The 27,802-nt window shown below is 42.7% G+C and overlaps 1 protein-coding gene across 3 annotated transcripts in view; it reads right to left on the bottom strand.

Annotated features, from left to right (window-relative positions):
* Positions 1–4,581: 4,581 nt before the first annotated feature.
* The window catches only part of SVIL (supervillin), a 212,234-nt gene continuing 189,013 nt past the window's right edge, over positions 4,582–27,802 (bottom strand). For all 3 annotated transcript variants that reach the window (XM_045586015.1, XM_045586025.1, XM_036453521.2), the window contains 14 exons: positions 27,620–27,767; positions 27,346–27,491; positions 25,955–26,130; positions 23,208–23,352; positions 22,549–22,825; positions 17,180–17,331; positions 14,679–14,784; positions 13,816–14,023; positions 12,186–12,319; positions 11,506–11,661; positions 9,983–10,126; positions 8,374–8,498; positions 6,169–6,324; positions 4,582–6,070 (listed from right to left, as the gene is read on the bottom strand). In XM_045586015.1, the coding sequence (XP_045441971.1) occupies positions 5,984–6,070; positions 6,169–6,324; positions 8,374–8,498; positions 9,983–10,126; positions 11,506–11,661; positions 12,186–12,319; positions 13,816–14,023; positions 14,679–14,784; positions 17,180–17,331; positions 22,549–22,825; positions 23,208–23,352; positions 25,955–26,130; positions 27,346–27,491; positions 27,620–27,767 (2,160 nt within the window). In that variant the 3' untranslated portion in view covers positions 4,582–5,983. The remainder of the gene's footprint in view (positions 6,071–6,168; positions 6,325–8,373; positions 8,499–9,982; positions 10,127–11,505; positions 11,662–12,185; positions 12,320–13,815; positions 14,024–14,678; positions 14,785–17,179; positions 17,332–22,548; positions 22,826–23,207; positions 23,353–25,954; positions 26,131–27,345; positions 27,492–27,619; positions 27,768–27,802) is intronic.

Genomic DNA, 27,802 nt, shown 5'->3' with positions numbered 1-27,802 from the left:
TTAGCAGCACGATAGAAAAGCTCAATAGAGGGCCAGCTCATTATTAGAAATGAGGCATGCTGGTCTGTTCATCTTTCTTCCCTATGCACCTGCAAGGATCAGCATTATGCTCTGTATATTCAAATGGTGAAACCTGTGGGCTATTTCCACACAAGCTCAGCACTCGCAGCATATCCAGGGTCCTGAGCATAGGTACACAAAACCTCTGGTGTTTGCCCCTTACAAATCCATCTTTCCTATCTAATTCCTGGAGTACATCTATTGTAGGTCATCCAAAACAGCCCAAACATCTTCTCTCTGGTGCAGAAAAAGCAAATGTATGCAATGCAATGCTTTTAGGAAGGTTTATTTGGGTCAAATGACACACCAATATAGTCAACTTTACATTAGTTGCATTTGAATAATTATTTTGATCTTTGACTTGTTATTGTTCCCTTGACCCCAACCCACATCCTGCTGTCCAGAGGGCTTTGTATGGAGGTCTGCTTTGAGAATTCTGGCCCTTAATTGTGGATCTGATATAAAGAAAGGCCTGCAAAAACTATCTCCAACCCTCTTTCTGGGCCCAGGAGAGATGCTGCCCACCCTGAGAGAAATGTGGACCAGACCAGGGGTGGGGGGAAGTTGGTGATTTAGCCTCCACACTGCCCCACGTGACCTCAGAACTTTACACACACACACACACACACACACACACACACACACACAAGGACTGATGTCTGAGCCCTACTAACAGGAAAATTAAGATGTTGAAAATCAATTTTTCTCTTCAAAACGATATGAGCATGCATCTCTACATTAGTAGATGTAAAGAAAAGTCTAGAACATTAATCAAATTAAAGTCCTTATCTTGGGAAGTGACGACAGAGACACTCTCCGTGATCAAACTTTAGTCAGGCTTCTCTGAGCCTGACTAGGCCCTGTCCTTGGGAGTGTCCTTTAAGAGCCCACTTTTAGCATAAATCTTGTCAAGTACATTAGACCAGCCCCCAACCCTTGACACCTGACCACCCTTCTATCTGATCAGGGTCCACATCCTGCACTGGCGCCCAGCTGATGTCTGAGTCCCAAGATCTGCCTCAGTAAGATCCCTCCTTACTCTCATCCTGATGTTTCCTTTTATTAATTTTCCATCCACTCAACACCACCCCCTCTGCTCCTTGGCTATAAATTCCCACTTTCCATTATCTATTCCGAATTGAGCCCAATTTCTTTCCCCTAGAGCAAACTCTCACTGCAGGGATCCCTATACTTATAGAATACCCCTTAATAAAGTCAGCCTTACTGTCTCTTTATTATTGCAATCCTCACCTGAGAGTATGATTTTTAAAGAGAGTTGAAAGGAGGGAGAGAGGGAGAAAGTGAGAGGTACAGAGAGAGAGAACATTGATGTGGGAGAGACACATAGATTGGTTGTCTCTCGCATGTGTTTCCACCATGCAAGATCAAACTTGCAACTCAGGTATGTGCCCTTGACTGGGAATTGAACCCACAACCCTCCAGTGGGCAAGTCAATACTCTAACCACTGAACAATACCATCCAGGGCTCAGCTTTTCTGTCTTAACAAGTTTCATGATAATTATTTCTTTAAGAACAGCAATAAAATATCTATGATTTTCAACTGATTAATATATCCTTATAATGCTAATGCTTGCATTTTTTCACATAGATCAGTGTTACTATTTTTTAAAATAGCTTTCTTGAGGTATAATAAACATGTCATAAAATATGCCTCTTCACAATTCAGGAAGTTTTAGTACTTTTTCAGAGTTGTGCAACCATCACCACAATCCAGTTTTAGAACAATTTCTGTCTCCCCTAAAAGTTCTCTGCACTCAACCTTCATTCCCACCTCCATCTCCAGCCACCCCGATCTGCTGTCTGAATAAATTAGCCTTTTCTGAAAACTTCCCCTTATCTCAGAAATGCATTCTAAGACCCCCCCAGTGGATGCCTTAGACTACAGATAGTATGGAAGCCTACATATCCTGTTTTTTTTTCTCTATACATACTTCTTATGACAAAGTTTAATTTATGAATTAGGCACAGTAAGAGATTAACAATAATTAATAATAAAATAGAAAAACTATAACATACTGTAATACATTATGTGAATGTGGTCTCTCTCTTCTCATAACCAGTCTGCCCATCCAGATGAGTCCTAACTGACTAAGGGTTGGGGAGCATCCACAGCATGGAGACACTGGACAAAGGGGTGACCATGTCTTGGGTGGGACAGTGCAGGACGGACGAGATAACATCACACTACTCAGAACTGTGCACAATTTAAAACATGTTTATTTCAAGAATTTTCCATTTAATACTTTTGGGCAACAGTTGATCATAGACGGCTGGAATGCAGAAAGTCAAACCACAGATAAAGGAGAGGACTGTAAATGGAATTGGACATGTGGCCTTCTGTGTTTGGCTTCTCTCACTTTTGGAGGTTTATCCAGGTTGCAGTATGTATTAGTAGTTTGTTCCTCTAACTCAGGGGTGGGGAATGCCTGGCTCGAGGGATGTATGAGGCCTGTGAAATCATTTGGCCTGGCCCTGCCAAGGCATTAGGGGTGAGTGAGTTAATTAAATGTTTGACCAAATTTACCTGGCTAAATTTTTTTTGTTGTTGTTGGTTAATCCTTACCCAAGGATATTTTTTCCATTGCTTTTTTAGAGAGAGTGAAAGGAGGGAGAGAAACAGAGAAATATTGATGTGAGAGAGATACATCTATCGGTTGTCTCTCACATGTGCCTTGACAGGGGCAGGGATCAAGCCTACCACTGAGATACATGCCTTTGACCAGAATGGAAGCCAGGACCCTTCAGCCTGCTTTAATCACTGAACCAAACCAGCCAGGGTTAGCAGGCTAATTTTTAAGTTGAAAATTTTGTATGAATCTCAAATGATATTATATTAGTAAATATCCAAATGGCCCTTGGCAGAAAAAAGATTCCCCACCCCTGTTAACTGTTGGGAAATTTGTTTTAAAGTTTACCACATTTTGTTTATCCATTTGTCAGTTGATGGATAAGTGGTTGTTTACAGGTTTGGGTTATTATGAATAAGGTGCTGTGAACATTCATACACAAGTCTCTATATAGACACAAGTGTTACTTTTATAATCAGAAATAAAGAAAAACAACAAAAGGAAAAGGCCAAATGGATTTTCTGAAATGCATCTTTTACCAGAATAGGAGCTCTGTGAGTGGGATGAAGTGTTGAAATAAGGAGAGAAAGGAGTGGTCTCCTGAGCCAGCCGGCTTTCCCTGGCCCCGGCCTGGCCACTGCCTACCAGGAACAAGTAGGTACAACAGCTCCACTCCTCTGGAAACTGTTCACATTCAGATGGTTCCTTCCAAGCCTCAGAACACACACAATGTCTCGTCTGTCCCACTGCAGCTCTGTTATCAATCCCAACCCAAACATCAGTGCCCCTCTGCAAAGCCCTTTTGCTCAAAAGCTTCAAATCATGGAATCACCAATCGCCTGACTGTGTTTAATAAAAGCTCATCAGGGAGGTTTGCTTTCTGAGAGGCTCTGGAGAACGGTGCGGTATCCTTGGCCAAGTTGTTCAGATTTAGCAATTCTAGTTTTAGTCTGGATCCTTTCTCAGTGTGCAAAGGTCAAGTCACAGCTATGAATGGAAAGGGACCAGAAAAACCACACAAGGGGCAGGAGGTGAACTGGCAATGCAAATGGAAAGCCCTACTTCTAGAGAAGAGGCGGGAAGCAGATGGATAGACAGCACTGAGGGACAATGTTTAATATAAATCGACATACACGATTTGAAAGCACTTGGTGGTAATGATTATTGCTGATGACACTTATCTATAGCTATGGCAGGCTCTCCAAAGGAAGCTCTTATAGCAACCTGAGTCACTTTCCATGCATACACTGATCCAGGTGACCTCTTTGAACTGACATAGCAGCCCTGCCTCCCTTTCTTTTTTAAGTCACCACCTGAGGATATGCTTGATGACAGAAGAGAGAGAGAGAGAGAGAGAGAGAGAGAGAGAGAGAGAGAGAGAGAGAGAGCGAGCGAGAGAGCGCGCGAGCGCGCATCGATCAACTGGTTGCTTCTCACATGTGTTCTGACTGGGGATCAAACCCACAACCTAGGAGTGCACCCTGACCAGAAATCGAGCCTGCAATGTTTTTGGTATATGGGACGATTCTCCAATTAAGTGAGACACCAGGCCGGGGCCCTGCCTTTCTTCTGCACATTCCACTGGTTACCCTACTGGCTCTTTGAGTCCTTCTCCATTTCCCATTGCTTACTATCCATGGGGCCTATACTCTGAGCTCCTTTCTCTCCTACAATTATTTCTTTGGAAGAGTCCACTTATTTGGGTTTAATTTATAATTTCTAAGTGTGTGACTCCATTCTTTAACTTTCAATTTCCCTATGCCAGCTACAGTAACAATAATAGTAATGCCAGCAGGTACCTAGGATTTGACAATATTTAAGGAGCTTCCATTTGATCCTCACCAAGCATCAATCCTGTAATGAGGTCAGGAAAGCTGGTATTGACTCCTTTATTTGTTTGTTTGTTTATTTATTTATTTATTTATTTATTAAAAAGGAAATGTAGGTAGAATACATCAGTGATTGCTCAGTATCACATAGTCTTAAGGTGGTGGGACCATTAGAGATTACAGTCCCATGGTGAGAGCATACAGGTTAACGACCATATTTAAGGCAAATGCCATCCAATATGTTAAAGTTAAACCAAAGTGAAGGCAGTAGCAACTTACAGTAGGTCTATAGAATTTTTTCAAACTATGGACCTAGGATTTTAACAACATATGAGCCTGTGAAGAGTTTTCTGGCTCATTTTTAATTTTTCTAAATGTCTTATATATTCAATATTTAAAAAGGCACAGAGATCCTGAATTTGAGATGTAGATATAGTTGTAGGTAAAGAGCTTCTGTTAAAGGATGATTTACAAAAATATGCCATTAACATAGTACTTGTAATTAATCTTATAGGTGAAATATCTGTCTATTTAGTCTTATGACCTTGTATAAAATCTTGCCCTAAACGCAATTAAAAGAACAAATACTGTTTAATGGTGGGATATCGATACTAGGCTAACATTTGCAAAAAACATATTTTTCAGAAAGGAACATGCTTAGAATTCAGTGTGAACCAATTAGTTAATTGCTGTGTTTATTCTGAAGCTTTTATTTTGGAGTCCTAGATTGCAAAATGACATGCTTAATGTTAACAATAGGCATTAGAAATTAAGGTGTTTTTTTTATTTCTACTATTTTAGAGTAAAATTGTAGATAATGTTCCAAACCATCATCAAAAAATGCAGGGCAAACTTGTATGTATATAAACTGTACATAAAAACAAGGCACTATACATGTTGGGGAGATATTAAGGTAGAAGGTGAACTTGCACAGATTCCATGCCAGTATGTGCACATTTCTGTCTGTTTTAGCACCGGAAGCAGCACTCAGAAGAAGTAAGACCTAATGTAATGCCGAAGAAGACGTTTCTGAACACGGTGAAGATACGTATCGGCAGAAGAAACTCCATCTACTCTGACACCTCCCAAAAAATCTTAAAAGTGAATGAATACATACTGCTTTGTTAAATACATATTTGATTTATATGGTGTTTATATAAATATATATATATTTTAGAATCCATAAACTATCAAAATAACACTTTATAAAGAGAACTGCTTAAAAAATATCGGCAACACTGAGCTGGAGCCAGGGGCTGAGGAGTGCCGCTGAGCTGCACCGCGGATTTTATTAATGTTACCTGTTGAATCGCGGAGAGAGTTCCAAAGAGTTCTCTTAAACATTTACAAAATACACAGCTACAGGACAAGCGGTAGAGCTAATAACTTCAGGTTTTGAAATCTCTGATTAAAAAGTATGTTTTAAAACACAGGAACTAAAAATATCCACTTTCCTGGTCCAATGGTATTGAAAGTGACGACAGGTTCCACCGGCATCTCTCCGCTCAGAACAGACCTTTGGCTTTCTTCAGGTTCACCTGCTTCCAGGCGGGCAGTGCATTGAATTCCTCTCTTGTCATGTCTAGTGCAAACTGGAAGAATCGAGAGAAATGCCCATGTGTGGAGGAAGAGGCCTCCCGTACCAGCCCACCAAGTGGCTTCCTGCTGGTCTATCTGAAGGAACACTCACCTCAAAGTCCTCATCAGTGAGATAAATCTCCAGCTTTAGAGGGTCAACCGCCTCAGGCAGAGGCCTGGCCAGGAGATCAGCCAGAGGATAAATGGTTTTACAGAGCTTGGCTAACACGTCTTCCACAAGGGTGATCTGATTGGAAACTTCCGTATCCTAGAGAAGAGAACGGAGCAGAGAAACTCTGTGTCCCATATCTAAATACGCTCTATCATGTGCCTGCAGACACACAAGCCTGTCTGATCTGCATGCCAGCCTGAAGACCCTCCCTCACGGGGAAACTGGGCTCTAAAGTGGAAAGGAATTGCTCAAAGCCCCCAGTTCTCTCAAAGGTCCAACAAATCCTGTCTCAGGGCTGCCTCAGAGAAAAGCTTAGGGGATATCATTTGAGTGAATTATCACATAAGATTATTAAATTTGAAGTCTAAACACCAGAAGGACCCAAAAAATGATGCCTACCGAACAATATTTAAAAATAATTAGCCTTAAAAGGAATCACCCTTCCCCTTTCCCCCTACCCAACCCAGGCTCTGTTTCTTAATTCACAATAGAGAAAGAAGGGAAGAAAATGCATCTAGAATACACTGCGGTTGAATCAGAATTTAAAAAAAATAATATATTTATTTAAAATATATTTTTATTGATTTCAGAGAAGGGACAGGGAGGGAGAGAGAAACATCAATGATGAGAAAGAATCACTAGTTGGCTGCCTTCTGCATGCTCCCTACTGGGGATTGAGCCCACAGCCCAGCATGTGCTCTTGACTAGAATCAAACCCAGAACTCTTCAGTCTGCAGGCTGATGCTCTATCCACTGAACCAAACCAGCAGTTTAAAAAAAAATTTTTTTAAAACCACTGACCAGCAGTGCAGCAATAGTGGTCGAGAGGCAGGTTTCAGAACCAGCCTGAGCCTAAGACCTGGGGCAAACTGCTTCCTGTTTCTGTGCCTCAGTTCCTTTATCGGTAAAATGGGGATAACAATATGATCAATCTCAATAGACTGTTGTGGAAATTAAAGTAAAAACCAATGTAAAGTAATTGGAGCAGTTCCTGGCACAGACCAAGCTCTCAGTGAATGTTCATTATTATTGCAACTTGTTGACGTGGGAAGCCAATTGCTCATTGTCTGAAAGCCTGCAGCCTGCACAAGACACTGCACAGTCCCCCACCAGCCCCGGTGACAGAGCATGAATACAAAGAATGGCCATGATTTATGGTCTTGAACTTAAGACTGCCGCAACAGTGCCTCTATTTCCTAGAACTTTAAAACGTGGTGGATCACATAGTTATCATAAACAGAGCCTCCTTCCTGACTGTGTTGGACAGCAGGCTGCATGAGCCCTCCCTGTGTCAATGAAGTCCGTTTGGCCACAGACAGGGTAGCACTGGCAGTGATGCCTACACTATGAAAGGCTTCCTCCAGTGTTAAGCAGCAATGAACTTTTCTTGTTTAAATTTATTCAGACCTCCTATAAAATGCACTCATGCCATCTCCGCCCTTCTCGGAAAAACAGCTTTCCTACACAGAAAGAAAAAGAAAACAGACCTACCAACCCAAAACACTATTGGAACTGCTGTTGCTAGCAATGTTAAAAACCTCAGAAATTAAGACATTCTATATAGTTGCAGGAAGCTTCCTTTTTTTTCTGTGCAGATGGAAATTATAACATTCTGATTTACAATATTTTTTGGCAATAGAGATTCTGATAAATGCCTCATGTGCTATCAGGTGGTCTCATAAAAGAATATTGAGATAGTGAGCAGTGCCTTATAAGGAGTGACTCATAATACATTCATTCACTTAGTTATCTGCATATATTAGTGCATCTCAGAGTTATTCTGTATCTCCTTTAATACAAGGTCAACGTCTGAAACACGAGCTTTGTTGTGCCTCATGTGGCCCTTTAGATTTTTAGCTAACAGAGTGAAGAGATGTCAGCTTTTATTTGTGGATATTTTCAAAGTAATTAATTCACCTTTGCTTTTTAGTTTTTTAACTTGAGTATTATATGTAAAAAATTACCAAAATACTTCAATTGGCTTCTCCTTAGGCTTTTCTTCTTTCTAAGCACACAGACGGTTAACATGTAAATGAAAAGACATGTTCTCACTTTGAAAATGCAATGGGATGCTTCTTCCCAGGGAAAGTCTACCCACAGTCCACCAGGCAGGGACCCACCCTCCCAGGGAAGGGGTGTGCTCACCATTTCTGTGATCTCAGCAATGTCCTCTCTGTGCTCCCAACTGGGAAACATGTTAGTGAACGTCAGGGGCTCCAGGCCTGCGTGGATCAGATAGGACTTGGGCGGTGGCTTCTTGATGTTTTTTCCTGTGGTTACACAGAATGCCAGTGTCAGTTGACCCCAAGTGGGCACGGAGACCCAGTCTCTCTCTGACTTCCCTTGAAACCTTTTCTTGTTTGTATGGATATCTTGACTTCATACTTGAAATCAAAGTTATGAGTATTTCATAACAACACTTGGATGATGTTTACATAACGTTCGTTTTATGCACACGACTGTATAAAATGGCATGTACCCCATCTGACTACAGTGTCTGAACATGACAAAATGTGTCTGTGTCCTTGGATGGGAGAAAGCCTCTCTCCGTGCTTCTGAGTGGGGCTGTTTCTTTTTGCTGCATTCAGCGTAGTCCTAATGCAGTGTCAAGTTCAATGAGAATTAAACAGTCAATGACAGCATTTTGTATGCCACTTTAGCTTAAACATTTGGTGGGAAGTTTAATAAGTTACTGGTTACTAGAGAGCTTTTCAAGAACAGAATCCATTGAATACTTAGTGACACTAATCAATAAAACCTTTAAAATCCAGAGAAGACACTCATTATTGAAATCTTCAGTTTATATAAAAGTCCATAAATCTTAGATGGACAGTATAATAAAAAACCAGGATTTGACTATAGAACTTTCTTTTTAGCTATCACACTAAAAGTAATAATGAATGGTAACACGGTTGCCATGGCTTTCCAGCCTGTGAGGGAGCTTTCTACTCCATAACAGTGTGCCGTGCATGTGGATAGTGTCCGGTGGAGGCCAGCGTGATCCTGAGTGCAGAGAGTTCTAACCAGACCAGGGCATTCCACAATGTAGATGACCTTGATCAACACAGAGGATTGAAGGTATAAACACTCCATGTGGATAAAAAAAAATACACATGTAACTTCTGACTCCCCCAAAACTTAGTTGCCCCTTAACATCCATAGAGTATTGGTTCCAGGACGCCCCACAAATCTCATAATCCACGATGCTTCAGGCTCCTATTTTAAATGAAATGATGTAGAACAATGCCTGCAGTTGGCCCTCCCCATCCTCAGATTTCGAACTGTGGACCGAAAATACTTTTTGTTCAGCAGTTAGTTGAATTCCTGTATATGAAACCTGCGGATATGAAGGACCAACTGTATAATTATGGAAAAAAATCTGGGTGTAACTGGATCTCGCAGCTCAAACCTTGTTGTTCAAGGGTCAACTGTGCAGCCTCTAACCTCCAGGGCAACAAGTTAAATGGCTTCACAATATAAAAAATAAAAATGAAATCTCATTCATGCTAGCAGTTGAGAATACATGAATCTGAAAATTAATAAGGCTCAAAAGTTAAAGAGAAAGAAAACTGGCTTTATCACTGTCTGCCAGGCTTCATCAAGGCTGGCATACATAGAAAGGGAAGGCCTGGTCTGTGATACCGACCAAGTCTGCAGACAACCAGCTGGGCACTAGCTTCTGAATAATGCTGGTCACTATCCCCCAGGGGTACCTGGCTGGCCCCGGCCCAGCCCCCTCCTTCAGACGCCTCACCTCTGCAGTACTGGAGCACAGTCTCCATGGCGCTCTTGCGATCGGAGGCCCAGCGAATGCGGGCAGAACCGGTGATCTTGTTCTCGATGGGCCACCAGCCTTGCCAGAGGTACACCTCATGGTGATTGTCCACAAGAAAAAGCGCTGTGAGGGCAAGGACAGACCAGACCCTCAGAAGCTCCTTCCAGGCCAGGCTTCCCCAGCCTAGCAAGTGCTTCCCCCCAGGCTGCCTCTGCAGGGGGAGATCCCCTAGGCAGTTACTTCCAGGGGGAAGGGAGGAAGGGTCTCTAGGCAGAGGTGGCACTGATGGTACAGGCCGCTTTCCTTCCCTCTCCTCCTCTCTCCTCTGTTCCTTCTCCCTTGGTTCCTCAACCGCAGACCTGCCCAAGGGCCTCTGGGAGTCCAGAGGCTGCTAAGAGGGGAAGGGGTAATGTACGTGCCATTAAAGGGGTGTTAGTACCATTTATCTCTTAAGAACATGAACACCTGGAGAGTACTTCATGCTTGCCCTGGGCCTGAGTTCAAGTCTGCGTATGACTGCTTTGCAGGTGATGTATATTCATGGTTCTTTTAGAGAGGAATGAGCTCTAAAAATGGCATTCCTCACTTTTTCTCTTCATCAAACCATCAGCCTGCTCTTACTCCACACGGCATAGGGCCCTCACTTGCTAGCTCAGCTTGCCCCGAGAGTGAGCACATGTTTCAGGATTCATACACTCAAAAAGCCAAGTGGAGGTTAGTAACCCTTCCTGAGCCAGAGGATGAAGAGGGTAGCGATAGGCCTCCCTTTTTAAAAGACCCTTGCTGATATATCCCTCAGTATGACTGTACACCATCAAGCTTTTATCATGGTGACCTGGGCTGCCAGTGGTTCCAGGCTCTTGTTATTGGAAAGGGGAGAAGCCATGAGCCAGGGGAGGCCGACCTTGGGCTGGACTACAGGGAGGGCAGAGAGGTCTATAACACAGCGCAGTCTGCGGTGCCTGTGTCTGTCCCGATCAGAATGAGAGCACAGAGGTCCTGTCTTGAGGTGGTGGTCTAGTAGAAACAGACCGAGCTTGGGCGAGAGCCGTGGCTCTGCTGTGCAGCCTTGGTATGGTGGACACTGTTCTTTGCCCAATTCAGCAGATACTCCCAACTTCCTGCCCCTTGGCCACTTGCTTTACCAGGCTCCCTTGCATCTGGGGTGGCTAGGTGACAGAGCTCTAGCCCAAGGGATGTAGGCAGAAGTCTGCTGGGGGCTTCAGGGATAAAAGGGAGAGATGAGGCCACAGGGCCCAATACTGCTGTACTCACCTTTTCCAACAGATGTATTTGGGTGAGTTAAGTAACAGAGTTTCTTATACTATGTGGTGGATGCCAGTTTTTTTGGGGGGTAGGTGTGAAGATTAAATGAGATGATATAAAACATGTTCTAGCAGAGTACTTGGCAAATAAATTGCCTAATAAGTGAAAAGGGGTAATACTTTTTGGAAGGTGTAACTTCTGCTGCTCCCATGACCATTGCCATCTGGGGGCCATACCTGGCTGCGGTGCACTATACAGATCTTCCTGCAGGAAGGGCATGGAATTGACCACTGAGGGGGCTCGGGCAGGATACATGAATTCCGTGGCCAAGAAATCCCCAGAGGAACTGCTGAGGATGAACAGGCGGGGTGTGAAGTTAAAATTCCCAGGATCTTGGAAAGAAAAGAGAACAAAGCTGAAGACAAAATAAGTACCAAAGTAAATTTCAGAGGGATTAGAGAATTAATGTAAAACACAACATAATAAGGGAATTAGTATAAAAATAGGCAGAGTTTATCTGCACTTGGAGGTCAAGAAGCCTTTTTAATTATAATTGCAAAAGAAGCAATCAAAGGAGAAGAGATTTATGCACTGACAACATAAAAATAAATATTGCAATACAAAAAACCTACAAAGAAAATGTAAAGGCAAGTAAAAAAATGCTGGGTGTGATTTTTTTCTGGTAGAAGTAATGTTAAGTATTTATTCTCAACCTCCTCCACCTGTACCTCTTTCACGATACAGAATTTTTATTTGGCATTATAATTAGTTATACAAATTATTTAGCCTTGTTGGGTTGTAGGCCCATGAGGCCCATTAAACCTAGCCTAGGTTTAATTCCGTGTGCACTGTACATAGCTCAATAAATATGTATTGGCATAAATCACTGACCAGAGGCTACAGAAGGTGATGTTACCTTGAAGCATGCAGTCGTAGGCTTTCCGATCTCTTCTTCCTAACGCGTCCCAGAATCCCAGAGGCTCGGAGCCTTCCTCACACTCGTGTATGGTCACTTTGCTGCTACTATGCAGCCCAGCTTCCAGGGGGCATCTGTGTGAAGACCAATCATTTTTATTAAGCTTTGGAAGTACTGACAGCACAAAATTATTCAAGATTAAATCTACAGGTGAGTTCGCCATCTCTCTTCTGCTTTCCAACTAAGTCAATTCTTACAAATGAATAAAAACATGCTCTGTGGGGTATGGGTTGGTGTGGCCCTTAGAGAGGAATGTACAATTACATGTAGTTTGTAATGAATAGAATATATATTTCTATATGTAATATATGTATTTGCTATTCCTGGTCTTCTCCTGTGGGAACATAAGCTTCATGGGGACAGAACTTGGATTTATTCACCGGCAAGTCCCTAGTCCCTAAACCTCTGCTTGGCACCAAGTAGGTGCTCAAGGATTGCTGTTGAATGAATGAGGGAATGAGTTCTTTATTCTTTTGTTGTTGTTCTTTCCATGTAAAGACTCTGATGGGCCACGAATGCCTTTGAATACCTAACAGAATGTCATTTATAATCCCTCCCTTCTCCCTGGTCTGCAGGGTAATGTTTTGAGATGAAACATCTTGCTTCACAGCCACCTGCCTGTTGAAAGTTCACCTTCCCTCCTGTCCCTCTCTGTGTGGCGGTGGGTTTAGAGCAGTAACAGGGAACGCAGGCCCACAAGTTTTGATGCCAAGAGAATGGATTTTACCTTGTGGCCCTGGGAAACTCCTCATTTTACTGTACAGACATGACACAGTCCTCTAAGTTCTCCCTGAGGAAATGCTGGGCATCTCCTGAGTGACTGGGGGCACTGGAGTTTCTTTGTCGGGTTGCAGTGTCCATGCTGCATGAGCTGCTAGGAAGTGCTGAGCCCCCAGCAGCAGCCTGCCTCCAGACAGGTGACCGGCCGGTACAGCCCCCTCCTCAGGGCCTCACTTAATGCTATGGCACCGTATGTTTTCTCTGTGTAAGTGGTCAATGCCAGTACCTGCCTGGAAGAGGAATAAAACCCTACACCTGGTGGGATGTGTCTGAGAACTGCCTCAGGGATCCCATAACTCTTTTAGGAGGCTGCTTTCCAGAATACAGAAGCACAGTTGTTCTTTACAGAGGCACATCTTACTCCAAACTCACTAGCTAAGTGCTTTTTAATATTCCACTGTTCTGACAAAATTAAACCCTGAACTTCTTAAAAGATATCCAAAATTTGCTCTGTTTAAGTAACATATGACTTTTAGGCTTATAATTCAACAGCTGAGTCACACCTATAAAGAAAACAAAGTGCTTGCTGAGGTCTTTTTCATCACCCCTCACACTGCCTTTTATTGAGGCAGACAAACCCTCAAAAAGTGGGAGGATCCCTCAGTTGAAAGTGTTGGCTGAGATGCAGCAGAGCCACTTGGAATGTTAGACCCTGACAATGGTCATAGTGAGGTCACTGTGAACACACGGGGATGTCCACTAGGAATCCAGGGAATCTTCCTGGCCTCAGGCGGTGAGTCCCACCGGTAACCCCCCTTCCAGAAGAGGCCCTCATACCCACAACACTCACTGTTCTTTGATTTTGTTTGCTGCAGTCCTTCCAACATCCTTCGTGTGCGCTTGGGCTTTGCATCCATGCCACAGGTAGATGAGGGCTTTAGTGACGTTGAGAACAACCATGGATGTCCTGGACCTCAAGCTACTACAGTGACAGGCCACTTCCAGCAAATTTCCTTCCATAGGCACTTCTCCTCGCACACAGTACAGCCTCCACTCACCTGTAGGGGGCACGAGCGGCACAGGGTTAGGAGGTATGCTGCACAAGGAGACTGGCCTTTGGGGGCCCTCTTCCCCAGTCAAGAGCAAATTCCATTCTATGACTTAAGGGAAGGTGCAGACTGAGGCCATGGGCCATCTCACTGCCAACCCAGAACACACTTCCTTTTGGAGTTAGGAATAGGTTGTCAAAAGTTTACGATGCAGAGACACCATTTTCACAAAATTTATAAATGCCTAAGTAAGAATCGGCATATATAAAAAACCTCTTAAGCTAAGGATTTATTTTATGTTATATTGGGGTTTTTTGGATGGTGGCCAATAAAAATTTTGTAATTTATAATAGACATCCACTGATTGCTTTATTTATTTATTTATTTATTTATTTATTTATTTTTTAAAGAGAGAGTCAGTGTGAGGATTCTGTATAAGGTGAAGTAATTTTGCAGCCTCCAGCACACAATGCTGGATGCAGGGTCTACCCATGGGGTTGGGAGAGTGAGAGCCCATAAAGATGCTTTATGAGGCAGACATCAGGTGGCTTTTGGTGGTAAAGCATGGCCATATGAGGAGAGACTTACTCTAAACCTCCACGCCTATAAAAACACCTTCCAGGAGAGGGGGAAAAATCCAAGTCGAACAGTAAAAGTGACTCACTTTGTGCATTTTCTTCCTCTTCTTCCCTTCTTCCGGAGTGTACCACCATCCCCCCTTGGAAACACTGCAGGAAACAGGGGGGCTCCTTTCCCTGAAGAACCTGGACCTTCCAAGTTAAACACATTAAAATAAGTAACCTGCACTGGCTTTCCAAAGGCATACTAATTATATACCCTATTGTAGAAAACGTGAAAAAATACAAGACGCAGGAACAAAAGCCAGTGACAATACTATTATTTAAAGATAACCACTATTAAAAATCTAGCGTATAACTTTACTTTCAAAGTATTTTTCAGGTATTTGTTGTTGTTTTTTCCAAACAAAAATATGATTATTGTTTCATGTTGCTTTCTACCCTGATTTTTTTCCATTTAAAGTTTGTCTGTTATTGAACATTTTTTAAAACATGAATTTTGATATATAAATAGTATTTTGTGATATAAATGTAACATGATTGATTTAAACACATTTTTAACACAGTACACCTCTGAGCAATGAGGATGACTAATCACCAACTGAGTAATCCTGGGGGAAAGGACTGTCTCTTTTGTCACATTTGCGAGAGTCTGATCAGAGCCTGTGTCCACCACCCACGGCCTCCCTGGCCTGGTGACGCACTGTCTCCCGCCAGGTGTTAGCTGCCCCATAATAGCGTCAGGGTTGAGTCAACTCACGCTTACTTTGGCAAGACATTTTCCCTTAAAGAGGAAAGTGTTTATTGAGTCTGGCAGTCAGGAACACTGAAGGTAGGAAGCATTTCTTACCATGAGTTAATTTGTCAACCTCAGGGCCCATTTTGCATAATTAAATGCCATTTTGTGGCAGTGTTTTATATGCCTAAAGTGATTTTTCCATCTGTTGGATTGATAAAAAAAATGACATGCTTCAACCGATAGATTAAAACTCTAAAGATGACTTTGAGGGCATTCATTCATGGGCTTTCCAAAAAAAAAAAAAAAAAAAAAAGCGGCAGTTGAAATTACTCATTATTACAAATAGATGAAAAAGCAACGGTCACTAACGACTATGGGTAAAATATAGATCACAGCAGAAGAGGATTGGATCTCAGGAATCTAGAAGGCTGAGTGAGTAGTGCTCTGCATTTGGAGAAAATGCCTCCCTGTTCTCCCTCCTCCTGCTATTGTTCACTGTTCATCCAAGATAGTAAAAATACCTGCACCCAGAGCCAGCTCTTAATTACTGGTATTGAAGGATGGAACCTAAGGCACAGGTAATCCAAACCCTAGAAAGAATGTTTACATAACCTTGGTTTTCAGTAGCAGTAGTATCTGCCCCTTGTTAAGCTGGCTCTGGGCTATATCGGGGAGGAAGACCAGGACAGATATGGTCTCTTTCAAGCTTGTGGGAAAAGGCAGATAAGTCAATAAAACAAACATGTGGTTTTACATAGCAGTAAGTGCTATGAAAAAAATTGCACATTGGAACATAAACCCGAATCATCAGAGCTAAGAGCATAACCTGAATCGTATGGGCAGAGTTACATACAGATCCAGGGGTCAGAGTGCACAGGCCCTGGGTGGGCAGGAAGAGGCTTTGAGGAGCAGCAAGAAGACCAGCGCAGTCGGGACTTGTGCAAGAACAGGAACGATTGGAGAGATGTGCAGGGCTGCCCGTGAGGGTGCTGGGAGACCACGGCCAGGCTGCTGGGAATGTAGCCACGGGTGGTGGGGAGCCTGGGGTGATGCTATCTGGCCTGGTCTGGAAAAACAACTCGAGCCAGTCTAAGGAACGCAGATGTTGGAAACATTAGTTTTTACATTAATCTCTGCTATCTCCTTAGGGTGCATTTGTGTAAGTGGAATAACTGATTAAAGCTTATGAACATTTAAGGTTCTTGAGCCAAAGCTGTTTTCAGGATGGCTGCTTCCAGTTACACTTCCAGCAGAAGCATGTGAGGTCCTCACCCACAGAGCTCTTGCCAGCGCTGATCCAGACTTAAAAAAATATCTACCAAGTTTAGAAATGGAAAATAGCATCTTCTTATTTTATTATGTCCTTTTCCTTGATGACTAGTTAGGAGGAAACTTAAAACACACACACACTTATTAGCCTTTTGTCCTTATTTTCTGGATTTGCTGCTATGAAAAACTATAGAGTTGTTTTGTTGACTGACTTATTTTCTGTCTTGCCCCACAAACTTGAAAGAGACCTTATCTGTCCAGGTCTTCTTCACCATTAAAACCCAGAGCCAGCTTAACAACAGACAGTTACTACTCCTGAAAACCAAGGCTTTGTAAACATCTAGCATCTGCTATTTGCAGATACATTTTGTTGAAGACCATGTTATAACAGATGGGCCTTCCTGGCCCAGTGGTCGGGGAGAAAAATGAGGTGCAGCCCAAAGTCTGGAGAAGCCAGGCCAGGACTAAAAGTGTGTTGGGTGAGTTGTCTTTGTTCATTAGAATCCGGTCATTAGGGGACCAGGCGACACATGCTGGGCCAGCTCTCTCGTGTCTGGGGAAGCACTCCCCAGGACGTACCTGGGCTCCCCTTTCTTCATCCAGCTCCACTGTCATCAGAGCTGACGTGCCCTTCTCACTCACGGTGGACTGCCGGCCTTGCCAGAAGAAGTAGACACACTTCTCTCTGCCAGCCACCCTTACGGAGTGCTCCGCCTTCTGCCGGCTCCCCACTGCAAACACAGAACAGCAGAGGGCGGGGTGAGCAGCTGATAAGACAAAAGAAGGGCAAGTGCAAGGCTCTCTGAGGAAAAGCAGGAGAGAAATAGCTTTTGGGCACCAAAGCTGAGGAGAAATCATTCATCACTGGAGGGAAAGTAAATCATACTGCCGGACAAGAGAAAAATCACCTCTTCCAGCTAACAGGTCCTGCAACTTCAGCTGGAGGGAAGTGATCTTGATGCCCTAAGACAGCACCTGCCAACCAGAGGAAGGTGCACACACTCCCAGGTGATAGAGGAAGTGGTGATGCCACAGCAGGACCTACAGCTCCCAAAGATGCAGGCACGATTTCCTAATTATACCACTCTTTGGCAAAAGATTTGCTGGTAGAACCGAAACCGGTTTGGCTCAGTGGATAGAGCGTCGGTCTACAGACTGAAAGGTCCCAGGTTTGATTCCGGTCAAGGGCATGTACATTGGTTGCGGGCACATCCCCGATGCAGGAGGCAGCTGGCCGATGATTCTCTCTCATCGATGTTTCTAGCTATCTATCCCTCTCCCTTCCTCTCTGGGAAAAATAAATAAAATATATTAAAAAAAAAAAAAAAAGAATTCAGTACCAGGTTCTCCATAGCAAAAGAACAAAACTCTAAAATAAATAAATAAATAAATGAATAAATAAATAAATAAATAAATAAAATGATTTGTTTGTAGAGATATTGAAAACAACAGCTGGGCCAGCTTTAAGCACAAAGGAAAATATTTAGTCTGTTAAAACTATTCTAGTAGAAAAAACACACTTTGATGTCTCAAAGTTCTGTTAGAAATAGAAGAGATAAATTGCTGACATATCACTTACATCAAACAATCTGGGATTTAAAAATCTGTCACCGGGGCTATAGCCAGGATTACTAGTAAGTGCTGGTTATCCTTACTGTCTGGCTCCTCGCAGGCATTCGCCTACTTATCAGCAGCCCACAGAAGGCAGATCTCACTGAAGAACAGTCACAGAAAATTAATTGGTCAAGTGGTGGTTTTGAATAGTATTTCAGACCTCAAAGATGAGCAGGATAGACACCTTCTTTGCTTTTGTTCTAATAAACAAACAGATGAGCAAGATACTCTGAGACAGTGGTAGCGACGAGGAAAACAGGCAGGGCCAGGGTGAATGCTCGTGGACTGCCTGTGGAAGGAAGGCCTTTCAGCAAAGGTGGGTGAGTGGAGGCCTGAATGAGGATGACCCAGAAGGCAGAGTCTTTTAGGCTGAGTAAGGTCAGGACACAAAGCTCTTTACTAAAATGCCCAGTGGCCTAGTAAGTGGCCTCAGGATGCCAGTGATTTTAACACCCGTTAAAAATTAATGTTGGTAACTGTACTCTTTGCTCTATATTACCTTGATTTTTCTCAGCTCCAATCCCAATTACTAAATCACATGTGTCCTGAGGTTTGAAGATAAGAAAAAAACTTATTTAAGATCGTAAGAGGTCAGAAGCCATATTTATTTATTTTGTTTGTTTTTTTGGCCCATTAGCAAAGTACTCTATAACAGTTCATAAAGGATTATAATTCTTAATGTATTTTGACTAAGCACTATCTTCAGTGCCATCTACTGTATACCTCAACTGGTCAAGCCTGTGTATTTTTAGTGGGAAAGTGAAATAGCAACTATCAATGAACAGTTTATAAGTGTCCACAATTAAGTTGGAAGGCACCTGATTGAAATTTATGCTGACTTGGATAAGAATAAAGGTTTACCTTTGATTAGCAACTTTCAACATAGTGAAATTTAGTTGTGTTAACCTGATTATAGGGAAAAGATATGCTTACAATAGGTCACAGCAGTTGATAACTATCTTGGGGTTTGTTAGCATGAAGTACATTGTGTAAATATATAGTAGTCATGCTCAATAACCATTGCTTGCACCCTAACCTTCTAAAATGGACTTGAGTGTCTGTGTCTAAAATGGAATTGTATTTTTTAAAACAGTTTTTCCACTAATTTTTCTTGAAACTTTCTCCAACATATCCAAATGTAATCCTATATACAACTTAATTTTTAACTCATTTATTTATTTTTAATTTTAGCAAAGGAAATATTGAGCTTTTATTAGTAAGAACTTATGAACTAGAATAGAATCATTACAGCCATCAAATGCCTAATTTAAAGTGTTAATGTCATCAAAATACTTTCCAGAGTAAGTTCATTAGCAGCAGTTGTATTTAGGAGAAATAGAAAACTGAGGTATGAACTCTCATGGTCAAGGGTCTAGAGCAGAATCCCCTTACTGATTGCTACTTACAGGAACCCTCCCTGTATCATGCTCCATGTGGCCTGACCCAACAGCACTGGGTACCCCAAGCAGCTTGTTTCCTGACCTTCGGGGACAAGAGCCATGCCCTGCAGCTCCTGAGGAGGTCACTAGAGCAGGGCACTGACCCACCGAGGCTTCGAGGCTGCCTTCTGTGGACCCCAAGGAGCTGAGCTCTGCGTGCCTGTGCTGGGTGGCCGTTGTCCAGTAAGAAGGTGACTGTACTGCTGCTTTCTGCTGAGCATGTCCTAGCATCCTGAGCTCCGAGTTCAGACCCTGTTTGCAGGTGCAGCCCTTGTGGGACATGATTGATGAGGAGCTGGACTAGCAGTCAGCAAAGGGCCCGTGCTTCTAGGAGGACCACATGTGACTGCAAATGCCATTGGTCTATGCTTTTTTGCTTTCAGAGGGACGGTCTGGAATCTGAATGCTCCCTGCTCTAACTTAATTCTCTGAAGCTGGACTTCTTCAAAGCTATAACTTTGCTCATAAAGATACTGCTGGATCTGGCTGTGAGAGGAACACATTGTCTATTTGGAAGGAATACAGAAAGTACTTGCCTGGCTGGAATCATTATTTCTTAGGGGCCTCCACATAAATAGTCTATGAAGACCTCAAATCTTACATTTATTTTCATCTCATTTCATTCATTCATTCATTCATTCATTCACTTGCTATTACTTTTTTTTTTTTTTATAGCCAACAGCTCAAGTAAGGAAATGCCTCAATTTTACACTGTAGAGCCTCTTGGTCTCCTTTAATAAAACTAGTGAATGGTCCCTCTTGTGTTTAAGAACAAGAACTATGTATGTCTTCAAAGGTTATTCCTTAAAGTTCCCTGTTCCACACCCAGAGCTGAGTAGTTTCTTCCCTACTAAATTCCCTCCTATTGTCTTTATGGCCAGCCAGCAGCACAGGTTATTACTTCAGTTTGCCAATTCTGCACAGTGACTCTTGGGAGTTGCTATTGTTTTGGGTAAATCGGCATTATCTCATCTTCACGTTAAAGGCAGTAATTATGCCATTGCTGTTGAGAATGTCAAGGATGATTATTTCCTGCAAGGCACATTCTAAACATTATACATACCAGACTATAATATTGTATGAGTTGAGTGTTATAATCTCTATTTTCCAGGTGAGAAAACTGAGGCTCAGAGAGGTGAAGTAACTTTACCCAACTTGTAGAGCTAGTATGGAGGGCCTGAGAGAAGACCCAAGCCATATGGCTTCAGAGCCCCTGACCTTCCCTCTAAGTGACAAGGCCTCCTTATGAAAGGGAACATGGTTTCAGTGCCCAGCTCCACTCTCTCCTAGCTGTGTGACTCCAGGTGAGTTACTTAATTTTGTGTCCTGCTCCTTATCGGAAAAACGAGCACAAGCACAGAACACATCCTATGAGCTCACTGAGCAGACACTCAGCTGGAGCCTAAGGTAAAGCCCCAGTATGTACCTGTGTGCTGGGCCCCAGCACCTGCAGCCAAGTGCTTGGCACAACCCTGCACAGCCTCCTGTTCTGCCTTCCCACTGCAGGCAGTTGCCATCTCAGGGGACAGAACTCTCTCATCATTTATAACATACTAGAGGTCCCATGCATGGATTCATGCACAGGTGGGGTCCCTTGGCCTAGCTGGCAATTGGGGCTGATTGGGGCTGTTTCACCCAGTCCCCATGGGGCCGATTTGGGCTGTCAGGCGGGACCATGGGAGGTTGACTATGAGAGCTCACTGACCACCAGGGGGCAGCTCCTGCATTCAGCATCTGCCCCCTGGTGGCTAGTGTGCATAACAGCTATCGGTCAGTTGTCCAGTCGTAACAGTTGCTTAGGTTTTTATATATAGACTAGAGGCCCAGTGCATGAAATTTGTGCATGGAGGGGTGGGAAGGGGCCCCTCAGCCCAGCCTGCACCCTCTCACAATCTGGGACCACTGGCTCTTAACTGCTTGTCTGCTTGACCCTAACCACTCCCCTGCCTGTCTAATTGCCCCTAACCGCCTCTGGCTCAAATCCTGCACCTGGGACCCAGGCTTCCGCAGGCAATCGGCCCTGGCTTTGTCAGGAAGGACATCCGGAATGACATCCGTAAGATGTATAGTCAATCCATTCTAATTAGCATATTACCCTTTTATTAGTACAGATTCTTCTTGAAGGCAGGGTCTGAAATATTGACTTGTTCCCTATAAAATCTCTAACAAACAGTAAATGCTGTGCAGTTGATTAATAGCTTTATTTTTGATAAATTAGGAAAGAAATCAAATGGTTCTAAGTCTACAGGTATTTAATCAGCAAACCATGTGGAGGCAAAGGGGACCGTAAGGAGGTGAATCAATTCTTCTGTAGTTGAATCTCAAAATCAGAACTGTGACATAAACTCCCCACTGAATGGGTAGGGAGGACAGACACTGAGCATAACATAGATAAGGCTACTTTTTGGCAAAGAAAAGGGAGTCTCTCCAGAGTCCACTCACTGTCCTCCCTCAGAAATAGCTTCTTTCATTTTTAATACATTATTTTTTGTGAATGTATTTGCTATTATGTTACCAACAACATTTGGTTTCAGTTCTAAATCATTCACAAATGCTTTACTTAACTACTTTAATTTAAGCAGCATCTATCCACATGTCAAATGTCATGTGGAGGCAGATGATCACTTGGCTAGAATGAGGTTCCTGGAAAAATCCCAACGTGCAAGTTTCATCTCTGTAAGGAAAAATCCCGATGTTAGCAGTACTGGGCTGTTAGGAATACATCTACAGGGTTACTAACTGGTTCTCAGAGCGAATGAGTATGCTGGCGTGCTGCACCCCCGCAGCCAGCGTGAGACATGGTGCACAGGGAGTCGGCTCCAGCAGCCCTGGGGCTCCTGGCCTCGGAGTGGGGGCGGGGCCTGTCTTAGCTTGAAGAAAATGTACGTCACTAACCTGCAGTGCTCACCATATACTTCCACTTGACCACATAGGCGTCCCCTTCGTGGAACTGCCCAATGCTCTGTTTGGGGAGCCTGCTGTAGTCGAACTCGAGGATATGCCAGACATCCACGGAGACACTGGCAATCTCAAAGTGCCTGCGGTCATCCCCTTCCACTAGGCCATAGCCACGGCCCACGTTCACCCCGTCCAGCACAGTGCCAGCTGTCGTCTGGGGCACTGGCACCATCCGGGTCACATCATATGGCTTGACGTCAGCCCTAGGATCTTCCTACAGGGAACATAAAATGTCTGATCAGTTGCCTATTTTTCCAGCAGTTTTGTCTCGCACTCTGTGCTGCTTCATGGTTAACTGGACAGTGCAAGAGCACAGCTTTCACACTCTGTCCCAAGGCACTGGACTGCACTAGGGAAAGGCTGCATTAATGGGAAAGACTCGGGGAGGCCTGAATACCTACCCCACCACAGTGAGCAGGACACCCATAAACCCAAAGGTACAAACAAGGCTATTTTCACTCTTCCAGTTGGAATATAGTAGGAAACTGGTTTGCTGTTCTACTAGTAGATAAATCCTGGGAAGTCTTAGCTTTCAGGCCTCTTTTGTTGGGACCCAAACCAAGCCCTGAGGTTTGAGGCCTGGCCACCCGGAATACCTTCTGCTGAGCCAGTTCACTGGCATTCTTCTCATTCGGTCTCTTCAGTTCGGTCCAATCGAGAAATTTCTCTTTGAATAAAATAGTCTCATTGTGTTCTGTAAGTCTCCCAAATATTGCCCAATCAGGCCGCCCCTGTCCTTTTCTGCAGGTATGTGGGTGGGGTACAGATAGGAAAAGAGCCATAGTTAAGCCATGATAAAAACAAAGGAAAGGAATCTAAAACAAACACATGTATTATGGAAAAACAAACAAACAAACAAACAGAAAAACACACCAGAATATATAAGTAGTATATAGAATGGTCTGTTCTTTCTTATTTTACCAAATAAGTGACATTTTATTCTTTTAGCCCGAAGCCTTGCAAAACTCCGTGTCCACAGAATTATAGTTGAAATGCAATGAGGACCACGTCAGGACTGGACTTTTCTGGCATCCTAGTACATTCTTGTGTTCGGGAGAGCCTGGGGTCTGTGCACTAGGCTGGGAGCAGGTGAGGCAGGAATTACATGCTTATCTCCCTGGCCTCCTTCATGCTGCCCTCAGGCCCCTCAGCTGCTCACCAAGTTTCTGCAAAGTGGAATAGATGGGAGTTCTCCTGAATTCTATTAAGTCATGTTATGACAAACTCTCCAGTCTAACTCTCCTCTGTTACAAAACTGAACATAATTTCATATACCATGAAGTTAAGATTTGCATATTTATTTCTAGGCCCCTGGATGTGACAGTAGGCAGGGAGAGCACAAGGACACAGGGAAGGAAGTGGCACAGCCCAACCTGCAGGGCTGGTCCTGTCTTAGTCCCTCAGAATGTGAACCTGTGCTTGAAACAAACGGTGACCAAGAGAAAGGTACTGGCATACCTCAGAGATACTGTGGACTGGGCTCCAGACCACCACAGCAAAGCGAGTCATAATCTTTTTGCTGGTGGAGGGTCTTGCCTTCAACGTGTAACACTCAACATTTGTGAAGCGCAATGAAACGAAGTATGCCTGAACATCTGAGAAAACACATGCTGTGGAGGGTCCAGCCCTGAGAAGAAGGTGCAGGCATTTCTCATCCTTCCAAATCAACCACTGGTTGTGAATTATGACCAGGATGCATATGATGCCTCAGACCGATGGGCAGTGCTCACTGGGCTGCTGTGGCTCCTGTTTTAGACCAGACTTCAGCTTCTGGCACAAACACACATCACAGAGGCTACCTGTCTCAAAGGAGACCAAAGCAAGGTGCAGATACTGCTGCCTCATTCTCCCAGGGGACTTAAGGTACCAAGTATCAGCAACTATGGGAAATGCAGGACTCTCTTGAAAGGCTGAGGTCTTTACCAGAAATGCCGAAAGACTGTCTTTTATATAATTTTGACTCTGCAGACTTGCTAAGATGCCTACAGGAAATGCACATTTGGTGTCAGTTTTAGAAATGTATCTTTTAAGTATGAGAGGGAACAGGCCTCAGTGTGACAGTGGGGACAGGGGTGGGAGCAGGTGTGCTTGTCCCCACCCCTGTGACACACACTATCCAATTGTCCAATTGGGCTAAGTCATGACACCTCGGTGGTTTCAGCCTCCATGTTTCTTAAGAAGGCTGTACTTAAAAATGTCTGGGAAGCTTTCAAGGCATACTGATACTGCACACAAGTTGAAAACACATCTCTGGGGCTAGGGCTGGCACATGCATTTTTATTTTATTTTTTTAAATTCCTTAGCTGATTATGATCTGGGAGATGTTGATCTGGGGATTGAGTACTCCCTCAGCTGCTTCCAGATCTGCGGGTGTGCCACTGCTAAATAGGAATTATCCATCATATGGATTTTATTCTCACACATTGTAATTTTCATTTATTATACTTAGTAAAAGATTCTTTTTAGCCTTCACCTCTGTCTGTAAAATGCTAGTTATTACAGTACTAATTTTAGGTTAAATGTGGTTAAAACTTTTCACCTTATATCAACAGAATTTTTAATAGTTTCTATTTCATAATAGTAACATCAATAACTTGATTTTAAAACAGAAAACTAAGTAGGAAAGTTGAAATCTGTATACTAGTTCAATGGAAACGATTAAATTGCAGTTGTGTGATACCTATGCACACCTATTTCTATGACACATACTTTTCTAGATGTTAAGGAAAAAAAAATCTCTTTGCATAAATAATTATTTTTGTTATGATCACAAAAATAAGTTTGTGCATATTTTTAAGTTTGTGCATATTTTTATGATTTGCCAAATTATTTTAAAAAGTCCAGTATGCTGTAGAAAATAATAATTTTACAATCATTATTTTAATTCCATATCATTCCCCACTCCTTCTGAGGGAAGGCATAAATATCACCTACTGCCAAATCAATGATAAACCCTGGAATTCAAGGGCTATACTGTGACAGTGTAAAGTTAAAAGTGTGTTGCTTTTGCACTGTTAGATTAATGGGAAGTCTTCAGATCAACATGTAATTTGTTTAAAAAATTGCTATCCATCTGTCAATAGTATCTGGAATGCTGCAGGTGAAAATAATTTGTTCACTTCAAGGCATGTAATATAACAAACATCTTCAAGAAGACATCTGTATTTCTGTATTACTTAGGTAAAAGCTAAAGAAATGTTCCTTTCTAAATATCCATGGTACTGCACGGCAGTCATTTATGAAAACAAAAACCCATGACGAGCAACAGTAGCCAACTGGGTGAGAACTGAGGCCCCTGAGGAAATCTGCTTGCTCTGCAGGGCCGTGAGAATCACAGGAGTACCTGGGAATAAGTGGATTGCATTCTCCGGGATCCAGTGGGTTAATGTCACAGTTCTCATAGTCAAAGGTTCCATTCCATAAGTGCTTTGCCAGCTGAAATGCTATTTTCCGTTGTGCCAATGTAACTTCTTTTCCATGCCACACGTAAACTTCACTACCAAAATCAAACACCAGTACCTGGGAGAAGGGCACAGAAGGATTTATTAACTTCAAGGATAAGCTCCAGTTGAACCAGGCTCCCTACGGACAGTGAGTCAAATGGGTGATGACACAAAGAAAGGTGGAGCAATCAATACAAACACAAGAAGATAACAAGACCTACAAGCTGGCACTTCCAGCCAGCCTCTACCTGATGGGTAGAATTCCATTTCATTGTCCGTTTCACTGTCAGTAGGGAGCCCAAGTTAATGTTCCCTCCTCTGAACTCTCAAACTTCTGATTCATCAAAGAGTGAAGGCCATCTTCCTATCATCCTTCCCTTTTCTCCCCCTCCTCCCTCCCTCCCTTTCTTCTTCTATTCATTCACTTAGTATATATAGGTCACTTCATACATTCCAGGCACAGAGATGACAGGTGCCATCTCTCCTCTATATAGTTCTAAGACCCCCAAGGGCAGAGAGCATACCATACTTACATTTATAATAGGGCTACTCTTTGCTGAACGAATTCATGAATGGGGTACTATCTCTTATTTTCAAGGCTATAGTTTGTTCTACTCTTTCTTCCTAGAATAACTTCTCCCTTCATTTCCAATAATCCAAATTCTATTTAATTTCAAACAAGGCTCAGTCTCACTTTCTCTTTAAAGTTATTCCTGATTATTTCTGTGACCGTTTTTCCTCCCATTTAAATGCCCACACATATGATACAATCAATCTAGTTTTGGATTACAGTCTTTATAATACTCTTCTATTCAATAAAATTCTGAGTAGCACTTTTTCTCTCAAAACTTAGATTACTTACTTAATGGACCTGGAAATGTACGTATTTAATATTTAAGGTGTGTGAGAGAAAAAAGGACATATAAATGTATGTATTTAGTATTCAGGGTGTGAGAGGAAAAAAGGACATATAGAAAGAATATATAATTCCCTGAAACTTAAGGAGTGAAAATTATTTAATTTTTATACAAAAATCAAGAGATAGGGCATATATATATATATATCCTAAAATAGAAAAACCTTCAATAATTTATTGAAACTCCTCTGAACAATATTCTAAATTCTATATTAGTAATCAAGATGGAAGTAATGGTTGGAAATTACAAATAAATATCCTTTCAAAAGATGTTACCAACTCACGACAGTACTGACTGATAGCTAGGATTTATGGGCACTTACTAACTATTTTATGGGGCAGCCCTGTGCAGACTGCTCCGCCCACTCCCTATACCTCTTTTGACTGCAGAAGGGAGCACTTTGGGATTTTCCCCCAGAAGTCATCATCAGGAACAAGCTTGTCATCCACCAGACGGTAAGTGCAGTTTGTTTCTATTATGGCTGTTTCATACAGTTCGTCTTCCTTTGGGTCTCCAGCAGCTTTGGGATATGAATAATGAGAGGGTATTACATTAGATTTTGAAATGGGGCTGGTTTTGAAGGATGAAGTAGGGGAGAAGAAAGGATATTTAAGTCTTGTCATTCTCTGACATACAGTAAACTCTTACATTGGTAACTGGTTTGGCCACCCAGAAGCTTCCAGAAATCTTTGGCTGCATGAGTGTGTGTATTAATTCCTTCTTCAATAGTTTGGATATAAGTAGCTCTACAACCAAGTTCCCTCTTTGTCTGAATTAAAGTTGCAAGTTCTGAGGCCTGAAAAAAGGGAGGAACACCGTTATCTGGGTAGA

This window comes from Pipistrellus kuhlii, unplaced genomic scaffold (assembly GCF_014108245.1).
Source record: "Pipistrellus kuhlii isolate mPipKuh1 unplaced genomic scaffold, mPipKuh1.p scaffold_m20_p_1, whole genome shotgun sequence".
Taxonomy (NCBI): domain Eukaryota; kingdom Metazoa; phylum Chordata; class Mammalia; order Chiroptera; family Vespertilionidae; genus Pipistrellus; species Pipistrellus kuhlii.
This window is presented reverse-complemented; position numbering and strand designations above follow the sequence as displayed.